Source organism: Muntiacus reevesi, chromosome 3 (genome assembly GCF_963930625.1).
Source record: "Muntiacus reevesi chromosome 3, mMunRee1.1, whole genome shotgun sequence".
Classification (NCBI taxonomy): Eukaryota; Metazoa; Chordata; class Mammalia; order Artiodactyla; family Cervidae; genus Muntiacus; species Muntiacus reevesi.
In genome coordinates this window covers 268,229,205-268,247,326 of record NC_089251.1, presented here as the reverse complement: position 1 = coordinate 268,247,326, position 18,122 = coordinate 268,229,205, and the positions used below count along the sequence as shown (strand labels likewise).

The 18,122-nt window shown below is 42.7% G+C and overlaps 1 protein-coding gene across 6 annotated transcripts in view; it reads right to left on the bottom strand.

Moving 5' to 3' along the window:
- The window catches only part of HERC2 (HECT and RLD domain containing E3 ubiquitin protein ligase 2), a 242,569-nt gene that overhangs the window by 30,230 nt on the left and 194,217 nt on the right, over positions 1–18,122 (bottom strand). For all 6 annotated transcript variants that reach the window (XM_065932020.1, XM_065932015.1, XM_065932017.1 and 3 more), the window contains 9 exons: positions 16,668–16,821; positions 10,466–10,573; positions 8,880–9,011; positions 8,321–8,479; positions 8,123–8,241; positions 7,390–7,515; positions 6,786–6,941; positions 6,285–6,400; positions 5,986–6,184 (listed from right to left, as the gene is read on the bottom strand). In XM_065932020.1, the coding sequence (XP_065788092.1) occupies positions 5,986–6,184; positions 6,285–6,400; positions 6,786–6,941; positions 7,390–7,515; positions 8,123–8,241; positions 8,321–8,479; positions 8,880–9,011; positions 10,466–10,573; positions 16,668–16,821 (1,269 nt within the window). The remainder of the gene's footprint in view (positions 1–5,985; positions 6,185–6,284; positions 6,401–6,785; positions 6,942–7,389; positions 7,516–8,122; positions 8,242–8,320; positions 8,480–8,879; positions 9,012–10,465; positions 10,574–16,667; positions 16,822–18,122) is intronic.

Here is an 18,122-nt window from a genome sequence, read left to right as displayed (position 1 = left end):
AGAGACATTACTTTGCCAACAAAGGTCCATCTAGTCAAGGCTACGGTTTTTCCAGTAGTCATGTATGGATGTGACAGTTGGACTATAAAGAAAGCTGAGCACCAAAGAATTGATGCTTTTGAATTGTGGTGTTGAAGAAGACTCTTGAGAGTCCCTTGGACTGCAAGGAGATCCAACCAGTCCATCCTAAAGGACATCAGTCCTGAATAATCATTGGAAGGACTGACACTGAAGTTGAAACTCCAATACTTTGGTCACCTGATGCAAAGAAACGACTCATTTGAAAAGACCCTGATGCTGGGAAAGATTGAAGGTAGTTAGAGAAGGGGATGACAGAGGATGAGATGGTTGGATGGCATCACCGACTCAATGGACATGAAATTGAGTAAACACCGAGAGTTGGCGTTGGAAGGAGGCCTGGCGTGCTGCAGTCCATGGGGTCACAAAGAGTCACACACAACTGAGCGACTGAACTGAACTGAGAAGGAAAATTATCCCAGAGAATCCAAGACATAAGAAATAACTGGTGAGAAAAGATGTGTATAACGTTTGGGTAAATCCAGAAAATATATGGTCTACGTAAAAAAACAATAATAATAATGCTTATCATTAGGGACACAGGTTAGGGTCAAAACACAGAAAAACAAAGAATCAGCCTTTCTTATTTGGGAGGAGTACAAAAATAGTGATTAACTTTAAATTTTAAATATGTTAAAACAACCAGAAAACAACTAAAAGAATTGTCCAGAAAACAGAAAAAGAGAGCTACACTTCAACCCTTTATACTTCTGGGTAGCATGACCTTGATACTTCTGGCGGGTAGCCTCTGATTTGCTTCCCAGGGTCCCTGTTTGCAAGATTCCCACCCCTTAGGTAATCCCTCCTTAGATGTGGGCTAGGTCCAGTGACACTCTCCTAATGGACAGAATGTAGCAACAGGGATGACAGGTCACCTCTGCGTTAGCTTGCACAAGACTGTGACTTCTGTCTTGCTCTCAGGCTCTCCTGCCTTGACAAAGCCAGCTGTCATGGGAGATGGCAAAGAGCTGAAGGCAATCTCAGCCAACAGGTCATGGCAAGCTGAGTAGCCCTGTAGCAACTGCAGCCTGCCGAGAGACTCCAGGTTGGAGGACCAAGCTAAGTTACCCAGACAGACTGTGAAATAATAAATGTGTACTGTTCTATGCAAACTGTGGTAAGTTAAACAGATAATACGGTATCATAACCTGACGTGGAATGGGTAAGGCAGATATATTATGATGAGCACATTCATGACCCTGGGTCTCCCAAAAATTCCAAACACAAACCAATATGTGTGTGTGTGTGTGTACACATGTGTGTGTGTGTACACATGTGTGTGTGTGTATATATATATACATATATATATATATAAAAGTATTTATAAATATATAAATAAAACAGAACCTAACCGAGTAAGGTTTCTTCAATGAATGCAAGACTGTTTGATATAGGAAAAGCAATCAATCTAATTCACTGTATTAACCTTTGGCCTCCTGATGCAAAGAGCTGACTCACTGGAAAAGACCCTGATGCTGGGAAAGATTGAGGGCAGGAGAAGGGGCTGACAGAGGATGACATGGTTGGACAGCATCACCGACGTGAACATAAGTTTGAGCAAACTCCAGGAAACAGCGAAGGACAGGAATGTTGCAGTCCATGGAGTTGCAAAGAGTTGGCCATGACTTAGTGACTAAACAACAAAACGAGGAGAAAAACATCTGTATGATAGTGTTTTAAATGTAGAAAGATGTTTGACAAGTCAATATCCATTCATAAACAGAAAAAGATGTGAACTTCCTTAATTTGATAAAGGGCATCTATCAAAACCTCACAGTAAGTGTGTGAAGGATCCCATCACAGTGTTTCCTTTGCAGCCTAAATTAAGACAAAAAGAAGGTCCCCCACCACCACCCCTGTTCAGTATTATACTGCAATTCCCACCCAGCCCAATTAGCTCCATTTCTCTGTAAAAGACAGGTGAACTGGAAAGGAATGAACAAAATTTATCTCAGAACATGAATTTACAAAGATGATACAAAACAGTTTGAGATACTAAGAAAGAAAAGAATATAATAAGGTCACTAGACATCTGGGCTTCTCTTTGTTTCAAGGCTTCCCTTGTGGCTCAGCTGGTGAAGAATCTGCCTGCAATGCAGGAGACCTGGGTTCGATCCCTGGGTTGGGAAGATCCCCTGGAGGAGGGAACAGTCACTCACTCCAGTACTCTGGCCTGGAGAATTCCATGGACTGTATGGGATATTGCAAAGAGTTGGACACGACTGAGCAACTTTCACTTTCACTAGACATACAGTCAATATATAAATAACAACTATTTCCACGTATCAGTAGCAATTTTTTAAAAGACAGCATTATGGGAGAACTTTCAAGATGGTGATAGAATAAGATGGGGAAATCACCTTACTCTCCACAAATACATCAAAAATACATCTACATATGGAACAACTCCTAAAGAACACCTTCTGAATGCTGGCAGAAGACCCAGACTTTCAAAAAGGCAAGTCAATCTCCTTAGAATGAGGTAGGTCAAAAGATAAAGGTTAAAAAAAAGAGACACAGGATTTCAGGACGGGGACCTGAGCCCTGGTGAGGGAGCTGTAAAGGAGGAAAAGTTTCCACATACCTGGAAACCCCTCATGGAAGGGGAAGGGGGGAGCTTCAGAACCTGAGAGGGGGGCACAACGGCGGGTGCTCGGAAGGCAAAATGGAGAGAAGTCACCACAGAGATAGCTGCTGAACACTACTTCCCAGGTGAGAAGCTGCTCACACTGTGGCCTGGAACAAATGGGGGCTGAGTGCTGAGGCTCAAGCTTTGAATCTCAGGGAGATGTCCTGATTTGGTCAACTGTGAGAATACTCTGAGGTTAGCAGGACACAGCTGAGCGAGTCCAGGGAAAAAACTGGGCATCCCGGAGAGACAAAATATCGTTGTCACTAACACTCCAACTCCTAACTCCATGCATTTGCAGACAGCGGTGTGTGCCCAGGTGGTGGCTGCCAAAACCAGCAAACCTGGTAGGAAAGCCAGAGGCAGAATGTGACACGACTGCAGTTTATGTAAACATAAGTGACTAGACACTGCCAAAACCAGGGCAAGTGCCTGAGGCAGCAGACAAAAAGCCGCCACAGTAGTCCCAACCCCAGAGGTGGCAGCTGCCAACAGCTGTGAACAGGCACAGGTTACTGCCCAAGCCATGCTGGGAGTCTAAGCAGCTTGGTTCTTCCTAGGGACCCACAAATTGAGGTATATTCCTCTGGGAGAGCACACGACCCACCTTAGACTGTGACAACATCTGGCGAGTCTAACGCCACAGGCACTGCCCAGTACATCCTAATTGTGGCTGCCACATTCCACCCTCTCCACAGCCCAAGTGAACAAGTGAGCCCTAAGAAGCTTTGGCCTTCTCCACCTCTTGCCTGGCTAAGGAACAAACACTGCAGGGTAGCCTACAAGCAGAGCTAATCAATCAAAATCACTAGAGTTGATCAACAAATATAATAAAGTCATAAGTAAGTAAGTAAGTAAGTGAAGTCACTCAGTCATGTCCAACTCTTTGAGACCCCATGGACTGTAGCCAACCAGGCTTCTCCGTCCATGGGATTCTCCAGGCAAGAATACTGGAGGGGGTTGCCATTTCCTTCTCCAGAATAAAGTCATAGGATATATTAATAAAATTAATACACAGAAATTCCTTGCATTCCTATACATTAACAGTGAAAAATCAGAAAGAGGCATTAAGGAAACAATCCCATTCACTACTGCAATAAAAAGGACAAAATACCTAGGAATAAACTGACTTAAAAAGACAAAAGACTTGTATGCAGAAAACTATAAGACAATGATGAAAGACATCAAAGACAACACAAAAAGATGAAGAGATAAACCATGTTCTTGGATTGGAAGAATCAATATCATGGAACTGACTATACTACTCAAAGCAGATTCAATGCAATCCCTACCAAACTACCAACGGTATCTGTCACAGAACTAGAACAAAAAACTTCACAATTTGTATGGAAACACAAAAGACCCCAAATAGACAAAGCAACCTTGAAAAAGAAAAAAAGAGCTATAAGAATCAACCTTCCTGACTTCCGACTATACTACAAAGCTATAGTCACCAAGATAGTATGGCTGGCACAAAAAACAAAAATATAGACCAATGGAATAAGACAGAAAAGTCCATAGATAAACCCATGCACCTATGGGCACCTTATCTTTGACAAATGACACAAGGGAGAAAAGAGAGCCTCTTCAAAAAGTGGTGCTGGGAAAACTGGGCAGCTACACGTGAAAGAATGAAACTAGAACACCTCCTAAGACATACACAAAAATAAACTCAAAATGGATTAAAGGCCAGAAACTAGAAAGCTCCTAGAGGAAAACATAGGCAGCACACTCCTTGACATAAATCACGTAAGATCCTCAATGACCCACCTCCTAGAATAATGGAAATAAAAACAAAATAAACAAGGAGGACCTAATTAAACTTGTAAGCTTTTGTAGATCAAAGGAAACTATAAACAAGGATAAAATAATTGCAATTATTTTCTCCCAACTCTCAGAACAGAAGAAAATAACTGCAATCCAAAATACACAAGTAGCTCATGCAGCTCAATATCAGAAAAACAAACAACCCAATAAAAAAATTGGTGGAAGATCTAAACAGACACTTCTCCAAAGACATACAGATGGCCAACAAACACATGAAAAGATGCTCAACATTGTTCATTATCAGAGAAATGCAAATCAAAACTACAATGAGTTATCACCTCACACCAGTCAGAATGGCGATCAGCAAGACATTTACAAACAATAAATGCTGGAAAGGGTGTGGAGAAAAGGGAACCCTCTTGCACTGTTGGTGGGAATGTAAATAGATACAGTCACTATGGAAGACAGTATGGAGATTCCTTAAAAAACTAGTTTTATTCCAAACTACCATATAACCCAGCAATTCCACTACTAGACATATACCCGGAGAAAACCATAACTGAAGAAGACACATGTGTTCACTGCAGTACTATTTACAGTAGCTAGGACACAGAACCAACATAGATGTCACTCAACAGATGAATGGATAAAGAAGCTGTGGTACGTATACACAATGGATTATTACTCAGCTACAAAAAGAACATATTTAAGTCAGTTCTAATGAGGAGGATGAACCTAGAGCCTATTATACAGAGTGAAGTAAGTCAGAGAAAAACAAATATTGTATATTAACATATATATACGGAATCTAGAAAGACGGTGCTGATGAACCTATCTGCAGGGGAACAGTGGAGATGCAGACACAGAGAACAGACCTGTGGACACAGTGGGGGAAGGAAGGGGAGGGATGAATTGAAACGGCAACACTGAAGCATATACAGCACCGTATGTAAAACAGATAGCCAGCGCAAATGTATGACACAGGGAGCTCAAACGAGGTGCGCTGTGACAATCTAGAGCAGTGGGATCGGTGGGAGGTGACAGGGAGGTCCAAGAAGGAGGGGACATATGTATACCTATGGATGATCATGTTGATGTACGGCAGAAACTAACACAATAATATACAGCAATTACCTTCCAATTAAAAAAATTTTTAAAGACATTATGATAGCATAATGCCAGCATCATGACAGCAGACAAAAATGTAATACATACATCAAATGGACCGATGCGCCAATAACTATAATATACCTTGTAAATCATACATACATACCTTGTATGTATGCCGCATTTCAAAGTAAAAAATTCTAAAGTCATAAAATACACTAAAGATTATACAGAAATACTATAGAATTTATGGCATACTGCTTTCAGAATGCCATAAATACTATTAATCTTGAAATAATGTTTCAGTACAGAATCCTTATACACACTATGATCCAAACTGCCCTTTAGCCACAGCTGTCTCTCAGTTTCGATGTCAGTATGACACAGAAAACACACCTTCTTACCTTCCCATCAGCTGTCACTGCAAAGAGCGTCTGCTCTCCTCCAATTAGTTGCACAGGTCTGAGAGCTGCAAGAGCTTCACATGGCGTAGGGACTTTAACTTTTGCACCTTCAATGCCCCCAAGCTGACCTCTATGATTATGACCCCATCCATAAATTGTTCCACTGCCACCAGCAGAAAGAGTCCAGTCATCTGGTCGCCTGTAACAGACATTAAAAAACAATTGACATGGGAAAGAACTCCATGTGAAGCACCATTTTCCCACAGACAACATTAACTCTTGTTTTGGCTATAGTCAACCTGTTCATCCACTGCACAAGCTGTTCATCTTGCTCTCTTCTAAAAATGCTGTGACTCTCATGGAGAACATCCATGTTTTCGCCATCTGCCATCAATTCACGAATTTTCTTAGCCACCTGGACAATATTATTATGAGATTATAAATCAAGCACTCATCTCTCAGGAGTAAAATAAATAATACTAAGGTAAGAAGACAGGAGAGGAGGCCTTCCCAACAATGAGGGAATGCCAACATCAACATTGTGATTTTAGGGTAAAAAATCAAAACCGACATTATATTACATTGAAGATACTTTAAAATGTCTAGGCAGTATCATTATATCTTTTCTAAAAATAAACTTTAACTGAAATTCAGTGTTATTCATTTTCAACTATGTGCTTCTTTTTTTAATGATATTCCTTGCCTTGCAGATGTTACTATCTCATAACATTGGCATCTCTTTACACTCTAAAAGAAAACACTTTGCATCCCCAAAGAGGTTCCAAAATAAGGTACCATACCTCGTCGAGAAACAGACGGGGCAGTGACGTTCTCTTGTCCAGGGCCACAGCAACTCGGGAGGCCATGCAGTACCTCCGGAACCAAGCCCACTTATGTGTTTCAGCACAGCAAGGGAGCGTGTCTAATTCCAGGTCACAAGCAAGAGCTACTAGTACCTGCAGCCACCAAAAATTAACAACACAGGGACACTCAGAGACACAGCTCACATTCTACTTCACCAGCACTGCATGCCAAAGACAGCCCCCATGCAGGCTCTCTGGAGGTCTTCCCTCAGAATTCCTCACTACAGGATAACTGCCACATGCCCAGCAAGGGGCGTGGCATCACCAATGATGTGGATTATTCCTACCCAGTTCCTAGTGATGCACCTGACAACAGGAAGTCAGATCAGACCACTGCCACAATACTTGCCACCTAAGTAACAGCATCTGAAGGCACACTGTTATCAAAGCACCAGAGCTTAGATCACGCAGACAATCTTGAAAACGTTTCACATCCAACTTCAATACCCATACCTGTCCTCAGGGATGCCTGATATTTGATCTACTGTACGTGACAGCTCCCTGTGGTTCTCTCACCACCTCAAAACAAGTCAAGTATTACCTTAAAGAATGGGCTGTGCAGTAGCTGCTTGCCACCTCTCACAATAGGATCTTCATATTCAAACTGCCTTTGCAAAGCTTCTGGAAGGCCTTTCACCAAAGCAGCAAGAGCACTGCCTGAAAAACTCTTTTAAGAAAACAACAGAATTATAGCCCATACTAGGAAACCAAATTCCGCAGAGTTGGGTTGAGTGTTTTGTTTCTGTGAGTCAAATGTTTAATTATACTGGTACTATTCTCCCCTAAAACAAGTGATTGATATTTATAAACAGGAAAAAATCTAAAAAGACATAATGAATACTGAAATTAAAAAGAGCATGAAAATTCACTGCAGAATGTTTGGTCTTAATTTCAGTATAACAAAAACAGTTCTCCCAGGGAACCAGAAAGGAATTTCTGCTTCACAAACCTCCACCTCCAACATGGTTGAGATAAGCATTCTTTTAACAGTTAACTACTTCACCCAGCAAAACAAAGGGGATGTGGTGAGTTTGACACATAAAGCCCAACAGACAATCCTATTCTCACAGCCATCTACATGGGGCTGTTTCTATAATCAAAGTTCAGCCTGCACTCAGTACAGCAGCAACATAAAGGAGCCTGAATGCAAGAACGGCTCTTAGTCCTATGTGAAATTTCCCAACTCTTCTGTGATTAAGAAGTTAAAATAATTAAAGCAACATTTTAGTCCCGAAGGGTCACACAACTAGAAACTATAATGTAATGTTTCATACCAGAGCTCTTGTTTCCCCATCATTATCTCCAAGTAGCCTGTTTATGTTAATTGATTGTCCAAATTCAGTTGTAAGAAGCTTCCTCAGTCTTTGAAGGGCCCACATTCTGTGACTGGCAGCTGAAATGAGAAGACAGAAAAGTCAGAGGATGACCATCCTTCTCAAGAAGACAGACCTGACAACAGAGGTGCCACTCACCCAAGGCACTCAGCTGCGCACACGCTGCCAGGGACGCGGCGAGGCGGGGGACGATGCTTCTGTTTGACGCAAGATCGAGCCGGAAGTCCAACAAACAAGTCACCAAGTCCATGGATGGGCACGAGAGGACACAGCGGTCAGAAAGAAGGTCTTTGGGGCCTGAAGAAAGGGAATTGTAACTGTCCCCTTGCTGGGCAGAGCAACAGCTACCCCACAAGGAGATTCAACCCACAGTGAGTGCTTCATCCACATGGATGCCATTCCTAGAGGGCTGCGGCCACTGTCGTGTCACTTAACCATGTTCCGTACACTGACATTTCACCTGAAAACTCACATGGCTGAAGAACTGCAACCAGCAACAGCTGGGAAACTTTGGGTGAAAGCAGAGTGCTACACCCTAACAGCCAGACAACTGAAACAGCTCATTGCAGTTCTGAACCTTGATGTGGTGGGGCCTTGGCCAGTGCTGGGTCCCAACACAACAGAAGGTAGACTACAAAGCACCAAATGAAAATACATGTGTATTTCCCTTGCTTGGATCATCAAGCCCACTCCTCACCTGCAGCTGGCATGATGGGGTAGACTGTGAAGCGCCAGCCCCACCCATTCACAGACCCATCACTGATGAACTTCCACTTCAACTCATCCCCTGGGATGCGCAGTTCGCTGGACCAGTCAGACCACTCCCGGCCTGGGGGACAAAAGCACACTGGTGGTGGGTTTACCCATCATCAGATCAACATCAACTTCCTTAGATACAAAGTCACTCACACCCTGCCTGAAAGACAGCTGGCTCCTCCAGCCCACTGCCCAGGTGCGTTCACACCAAGGCCTTCAGCTCACACTGCAGCAAGCAACTGGGAAGCAGAGGACAGGCAGGCACTGCCCCAACAGAAGACACTCACACACAACCACAATGACATGGGAGAGGCCCACAGAGCCAGTCCGTGCTCACACCAGGGTCAGGGCCTACAGAACTTTTTCTGAGAGGATCTGATGTAATGGTTATTACCCAGACTGCCAAAGAGAAAGCCTCAGTCTTCCTCAAAGGGGAATCAAGTGTTCAAAGACACGGGGCCCCACTGAAGCACAGGGCAGTTCAGCACAGATGAGTCAGCCTCCAGGAAGGGGAGAGCAGCCCCGCCAGAGCCTGGGGTGGCCTGGAGAGGAGCTGGGGGACAAACTTATGGTATGCCACCCCAACCGAGCTTCCACTTAGAGGAGTCATCAGCCAGCAGGGTGGGGGTAGCCTGGAAGGGGCCCTGTTGGAAGTAGAGAAGCTGGCGACATCTCAGAACACCACTGCATACTACAGTGACATCTGCCAAGCTGCCAGGAAAAAAATTCCATGCTCATCTGTGATACCACTTCATCCAAAGTAATGTCTTGTGAGTAAAATTCTACTGGTACACAGCCAGGCCCATCATTTATATTTGGTCTGCGGCTGCCTTTGCTACAAAGGCAGAGGGGAGTAGTTATGTTAGGAAACATTTGTTGACCCTGGCTCCAGATGAAGAATAAAGATATCTGAAGAGATCTGCACACACAGACCTATACATATACACCTGCACCGATGATTCTAAAAAAGCCAGTGAAGGGGATTTAACAAGCCCCTAGACAGAGTGATTCGCTCTTGTTCAATCTCATGGAGCACATCAGAGCAGAGAGAGACCCAAAGAAGACACCTCCCACTTCTCAGTACCGTCCACCGCGTGCACACGACACTTACTCCGTGTGGAGCCTAACTCCTCACAGCAATCAAAACTAAAAAAAAAAAACCTTTAAGAAGCCTTGTAGTATGTCCATCTTTACCGTGCATCATTCTGACACTGCCAAATGCCTAACAGCACCATCTCCACTGTCTAGGTGAGACTGGGTCCCCCCCCCCAGACAACCAGTGCCCCCAACAAGGACAGGCAGTCACACTGGACACCGGTAATTCCACCCACCAGTGGGGAGGCACATGCATCACGTGAATAAATCATCTTACTGAAAGCACAGGGGAAAACAGATACAACCTACTGTACTTTGCAGTTAGGTCACGTATCGTCCTCTCCTGCAGACGCAGGTGAGAACGCAGCAGTAGTGCTCTATTTAGCAGTGCTAACGGTCCTGTTCTACAGAAGCAGGCTCAGCCCCTCCTACCTGACCGCACGGAGACGACCCTGCTGACGCCGTCCATGACTGTGAGAGGGTCATGGCGCCTCTCGGTGGAGCACTGCCGGTCAAACTCCACCCGGAGCCCTTCTGCACCTGGGGGATAGGCAAGCAGAGACAGAGTGACACTCCCGATCGACACTCCACAGACGGGGCCACAATCACACACACAGAGGCAGGGAGTCCACAGTGATGTGCAGCAAAGTCAGGAGGAACTAACCTCAAAAAACAAGGACTCCTCGCACTCCAACTCTTGCCTCCCACAAAGCATTTCACCCGTGATGGAAACAACACAATTCACTCTCACTCAGCCAACTGGTTTTGTGGTCTCACTTCTAGGAAAATTTTCATGCTAGTCCTAACCAAGAGACCAAGCTTTATTATCCTGCCCCCCACATTTTAAAAGCCATATAAAATCATGTCCACCAAGAATCTAGCATTAAATCTAGAGTCTTCTCTGGGACAAATTAGCTTAGAAACGAATCAGGGAAGGGTATGACTTGGGTTATGGTGGAGGGAAAAGGTTGGCAAAACAACTATAAAATCACTCAAAATAGTAAGAAACAATGATTCCAGGGCTCTTCAAATCAATTCAAGGCAAACAACGAACTGAGAAGAGTTCATTCACGGAAAAACTACCCAACTCAGGTAGGAACAGCGAGAGCCTATGTGTTCTCGCCTGGGGTTGCCCTGTGCGGCTGCAGCTCAACTTTCCCAAGAGGGGACTCTGTCTCCAGCGACCTCGTGCTAACTGCTGCAGAGCAGGGGCAGTGCCTGGGCAGAGATCCTAAAAGTCAGAGAGTAGGGAGTGTAACTGAGAACATACAGAAAAGCTTGCATCTTTGCTGGCTCGAGAATGTGGTGTGGCTAGGGGGTGCCAGACATGAGAACTAGCCAGAAATCTAACAAGAAGATTCTGGAAGTCAGAGAACAAAGAAGGACTCAATGAGAACATCATGCAGTCCTGGGTGACTCGAGGCACATGTCCTCAAGAAAACGGAGAGTTGGGTGTGCGTGTGCATGTGCGTGTGTGTGTGCACACATGCACGCACACACACGCACGCACACACACACAGGAAAACTGCCAAAACACTGACTTCCATGCCCTCCCTTGCTTCCATCCACAGAGATCCATCCACAGATGAGGAAATGAGCAGGCTAAATCAAGCAAATATGGAACAAACCCTAGAAGTCAGGTTAGAAAACAAAAATCAAAATAAAAAAGTAACCTGGGTTATCAGTGGATATGTGATGCAGGGGAGAGATTTTAGAGAGTAATTCCAGGCATCTTACAAAAGAAACACACAAAAAAACCATAGAAATCCAGCAACAATTACAAATCTTTTTTAAAAACTCAGAATCCAAGTGACACAACAGAATCTAAAATGTCCAAGTTTTCAACAAAATATAATGAGATATGCAAAAACACTGAAAAATGTGAGCCATACTCTCAAAGAAAATCAGGCAACAGAAACTGACCCTAATGGGCCAGATGCTGAACTGAGTAGGCAATGACTTCAAAACTATAATAAATATGTTCAAAGAATTCAAGAAAACAGTGAAAACATGATAACAATGACTCTGGGTCCTTAGACTTTTTGTATAGTTCTTCTGTGTATTCTTGCTGTCTCTGTTAATCTCTTCTGCTTCTTTTAGGTCTGAACAAAGCCCCAAAACACATGACAGAAAAACAAATATAAATGAAAAAAGCAGACAAATCCTGCTTTTTTTTTTTTTTACAACTGGGAATTTCAAAATTTAGCTTTCAACAACTGACAGAACAAAGAGACAGAAAAGTCTGTAAAGATACAGAAGACTTCAACAAGTCCACCCACAATCTTGAACTCTTATGCATCTCTTTATCTGGCTGTTCACCTGTATTCTTTGTCATGTCCTCTATAAAAACTCCATGGGGCCGCAGAGAGTCAGACATGACTGAGCGACTGAGCTGAACGGAACTGACAACGAACTAATGAACCTAAGTAAATGTTTCTGTGAGTTCTGTGAGCTGCTGTAGCAAATCAACTGAACTTCAGGAGGAGGCTGTGGAAACCTCCGATTTACAGAAAGTCAGCATGCAGCAAAGGTCAGAATTTGGCATTCTGACTGGCATCTGAAGTGGGTGCAGTCTTGGTGGGACTTAAGCCATTAACCTAGTGTCAGGATTGAGTTAAACTATAGGACACCAGCTGATTTTGCACAGCTGCATGATGTGTGGAAACCCTCACATGTCTGATGTCAGAAGTAGAGTGCTGTAGCAGTGAGAATGCAGGAGATACAAGTGAGGGAGTTTTCATTTTTATTTTTGCTTTTTAAATTTTATACAGAAGACATATTCTGTAAATATGTTTTCATATTTATGGAAAAAGAATACCTACCCTACAAAAACTCTTTCAGAGAAGAGAGGAGAAGGGAACATGCTGCAACTCAATCTGTAAAGCCAGTATTACTCTAATATCAAAATGAGATAAAGATATTACAAGAAAGGAAAGCTACATAAATAAATTTTGAAGTTTTTAATAAAAAAATAAAAAGAAAGGAAAGCCACAAGCTGACACTATTCATGAAAATAGGTTAAAAAATCCTTAACAAAACATTAGCAAGCCAAATCCAGCAACATATATTATAGATTATACATTGTGGACAATTATGATTTGTCTAGAAATGCAATACAAGTTTAATATCCAGAAACTGATTCATATAACATGCCATACTAATAAAGGATTAATACAGAAAACAGTGTGTCAATAATACACAGAAAAATCATTTGACAAAATCCAACACTCTCTTATGATAAAATTTCCCCCACAAACTAGGAAAAGTTTCCTCAACCTGATAAAGGCATGTATGAAAAACCAACAGTTAACATACCAAATGCTAAGAGAATGATATGTATTCACTCTACGGAATAAGGTAAGGACTTCCACTCTCATGCCTTGTATATAACATTAACTGCAGCTAGTCCCTGTTCTAGCATAAGACAGAAACAGGTCGTGTTCGTTAAATATCACCAAGCATAACTGGTTTGAAGAAGGAAGTCTGAAACAACACTTGGGAAAGGCTGTTCCAGTACATGGTAGCCAGGAAAGGATTCGCTCCACGGGGAGACGCGGCCAGAAATCTGTAACTAGCTGCCTATGAGAGCACTGCTCCAGGCCGATGGCCTACCCCCGAAACACACTGAGGGGCCCCCATGAAAGAGGCTGTGGAGGGGCCAGGAGAGACAGGTGAAGCGGACAGGAATGCTGCTGCTTGAGAGGCAAACAAGGCTCACGGGAAGTCGCACAGCCTCCATCAAGGATCTGAGTCCTATTTTAAGGTTACAGACATGCACTGGCAGATTTTAAGCAGACTACCAGTATATTCTAATCCTCTTTAAGAGAATCTCTCTGGTTATCATGTAAGGAGTTGGTTCTGGGAGACACAGAAGGTGAGAAGTAGAAGCAGAACATCTATACATCTGGTATATGAGTTAGTATAATAAACCAGGTGAAACTAGATGGTTAGGCCCAGAATGATTTGGAATGGTGATACATGGCTGAATCTGAAATATATTTTTAAAGGAGAAATGTTAGGACTTGCTGGCAGACTGGATATCAAGGAAGAGAGAAACAGAAAAGAGGAAGAGGTATACTAGACTTTGTCACAGGTACCTTCTGAGTGGAATTATCTTTTGCTTAATTTCTACTATGAGAGACTACGAGTTCAAAGTTAAAGAAGCTTTTGTGAACCCCATCTCATTCTAAAAGTTTAAGAAAACTAATTTCACATAAAAATGATCAGGATAAAAGTATCAAGGTCAAATACAATATAAAGTTATTACTACAAAAGAGAGAATAAGAATAGAATAACATTTTCCTATAAACAATGAAGGCAAGCCAGAAAGATGTGCCCACAAAACATATGAAAAATATATTATTTCAAACCAAGCTAAAAGAAATCAGGAAAATGATACATGATATGAAAGAACAATATAAATAAGAATTAGGACAAAACACTAAATGATAGTTTAGTAAAGCATTTTTTTAAATTCAGAAATGAAAATTAAATTAGAAAGAACATGGGGCAAATAGACACAACAGATATGCTTTGAGACAAACAGGAGAAAAGGAAGTAGCCAATAATGCCTCTAAAAGGCATCCAATACAAGATAACAATCACATGTCCATGAAAAAGAAAATTGAAACAAGGTTGCAAACAAATACCACAAACTGTAATGCCAAAAAAACTGTCTTGAAAGATAAGACTTGAAACTATTGAACATTTTAAAGGGGCACAAACCCTTATCTGAGAATGTCACTTATAACAACACTTTCACAGGAGGAAAATATGGTATTCAATAAAACTAACTTTCAAATGTGGGCAACCAACTCTTAGAACAAGTTGACTCATGTCGGGACTATCACCCTCTGAGCCTCGCTGAGGAACTGACAAGAGAGTGAACTTCAGACAATCATTGTAAGGAAGGAGACAACTAGAACTAAATGAAGATTAACAGGAAGAAAGTAGCAATAGCTGTTATGCTCTGGGATTTATAGTATGACCAATCTAATCAAATTGCAACAATGAAGAGAGCAAGAAACCAAGAAAAAATTTTGTTAACTATTTTCAGTAACCGTATACCTATCTGGTAGTGTTAGACTAGTACCCTGAGTCTTTTGTGCCTGTGATGTGGGATAAAGTAAATAAGTAATTATGAGATATTCTAATTCTATCATTCCTCTGTCTTAGAACCAGGATTCTGGGGGAGAAAAGAAAGATAGATGTAACAGAAGAGGTTAAGTATAAATAGAAATGTGTAGTTCTGAATTTGGATCTATCATATCATTATGAACTCAAAAGAAAGTCGGTCAGTCGTCAGTCAGTTTGACTGTCCACTCATTTACCCTGTCTCTATCCACTGAAAAAGTCTAGAAACAACAACAGCCCAGTGATCTAAAATGCCATCTCCACTAAAAGACACCAGGGTAGATTCCAGGTGGAGAGGAGAAACGACGTGATGAGCCTAAAGCATCTCGTCTTATCAGACTACAAGGAAGTAAACCACTGGACCGGAATCAGTGCCAAGAGCCAAACGCAACAAGGAGCTCAAGGTCTGGAGATGCGATAGTTTGAGCTTCAACGGGACAATAGTCATAATGGATGAAAACCCATCATACATGTTTAAGTCCATGGGTTCATGATGTAAAAGAAAAAACAGGTAATTTTCTGACTAACTCGTGTTAAGGATTTGGTGATTCCCCATCTGTCAGTCTGGGTTCAGTCTCTGATCAGGAAACTAAGATCCCACAAGCTGTTGAGGCACAGTCAAAAAAACCCCAAAACAACTGGTCACTTTCAAAGGATGATGTGTTCATTCTCGTGAAAATGTAAAAAGAAGAAAAGAATCAAGCTTTTATCCTGCCTTTCTTATACAAACAGTACTCCTGGGTAACCAACCAAAGGATCAGGGAAAATGTCCCTATATAAAGTAATCTAGCTAATAAATAGGAAAGAAATGAAATAACTAGAATAGCACCATTTTGCAACCACCAGTGGATTTAATGGCCTCAGGCAGTGAGCATCAGTAGATGCTGGCATCACAAAAGGAGAGACAAGTGGATACTAGACGCTTCCAGGCGCTGGATCACGAACACAAACAGTCCTGTCAGAGGGTCCGGCAGAACCAACCAGGCCGATGAATCAGGGGTCATCGGGTGGCAAGACAGGACTGAGCAACAGGTTAAAGTGCAGCCGGCACGAATTGTTGAAAAAAAAAGGAAGAAGCTACAGGTTAAAAGAGACTTAAAAGATGGAAACTGTTTAATCAAGAGAGCTATGAGAATGCACACGTGGGTAACAGAAACTGCCCGGAAATACGAGCCAGCGCCGTGTCACATCAGAGCGGATGACACAGGGAAGGCTTCTGGGAACAGGCAGAGGATCACTTCTAGATCTGAGTTTCGGCAGCTAAGGCATCCACCTCATAAGCATTAAGCTAAACACTCACTTTGCATAGTTTCCTGTATCATGTTTTGGGTAAGTGAGGTTTCTAGAAAAGGTGAGAAAAGTGACTCTAAAGCAATTCTGTTGCTTTTTTTTAATGTAAAACAAGGACGGCTGCTTCAACTGATGCAACGGCAGAAACGGAGCGGTTCTACAGGCAGCTTTTGTACGACCCCGTCTGCTCCCTGGGGCCAGCCCTCAGTACCTGGGATCTTCACTGTGCCGCTGGACGATGTGTCATCGGTGTAGGGATGGCTACTCTCCACCACCACAGGCTGCGAGGACAGGCGGCCACTCTGTGAGTCTGTGGCCACATCCTCCAACTCGGTGACGCAGAGCTCCAACAACATATCTGCCACCTGTGGGCGGAAGCAGGGGACAAAGCAGGAAGACATCAGGATACCTGCCCGGTTCAGTTCTTTCCACAGGGACGGGGGCATGGAGAGCTTGGGAGTTTGAGAAATCTAGTTTAAATCAGGGCTCAGTCTCCTCACTGATAAAATCATGATAGCAGAGTTGGCAGGGGTGCTGAGAAGCTTGGAGGGATCTATGTACAAGGAATAAGGAAGCAGCTGACACACGAAACACCAATACATGCCAAATGATGAAACGAAATGCCCGTCATCTCAACACTTTCTCTTCACATCAAGATAAGGTTATGTCCTAGTGAGGAAAAGTCTGCCCAGGAACAAAACTTTCAAGCAAGGAGCAGAAGGTGATAAAAATGACCAAGATCCTAGAAGGCATGGGGTCAAGCAAGAGGGGCAGGAATGGAGAGGGATGACGCAGCTGTTGAGGCTGAACAGGGGTAGACAGCACCCGAAATGAGAGACCCGGGGTGTCTCCTGACCCAAGACATTTAGGGTCAGCCCCCATACCACACTCGCCCAACAATCCATAATGCTCAGACTTCATTTTAAAATTTTAGTGAGTCACACCATTTAAATGGCTATTTTAAAAACAAACAATATGTTGTTACAGTAATAATACATTAACTTCCAAGGTTTTTAAATTTAGAAAAACGTAATGAAACCATTCTCTATTCTTCCAGAAATGACTATTTTAATCTATTTTTCCTTGTATTTAGATAATAAAGGTTATCTTAGTAAGAAGTTTCATTAATGACAAGCTGTACTCATTGCCATAATTTAGGTTTTATAATTATGAATGCAACAGTTTCTCCTGTTTAAAGAGTCTCAAATACTAGATCAGGATGGGACCTAAGAGCAGCACCTGCCACTGGCCAGGAAAGTTGGAAGAAAGTCCCCATCTCTGTTTCTGTCTTCCCTTGAATTTGAAATGATGTCATCTAATTCCTAATGCACAGTCCAGCAGGGGTGTTCTGGGCTTTGACACCTTCTTCTGCAAAGACAGCCAGTACCCCAAGAGAAGCAAATAAACTCTGAGAAGAGGGTGACAGAAGGGTCAAAGGTGTGGTCCTGCCCTCAGATATCACGATCATTTCTCCCATCCACCAGAAACCTGAGTGTCTTTGAGGGAGTAATGACCACTGTGAGCTTCAGCTTTCTTATCTGTAAACAAAGGGAAAGCCTGTGCTCTGTACTCAGTGAATGCACCAAGAACCAGGCCTGGAAGATATGCATACAACAAATCCTAGGTATTAATACTTTAAATCCACATTCTCATTTCATCCTTTCCT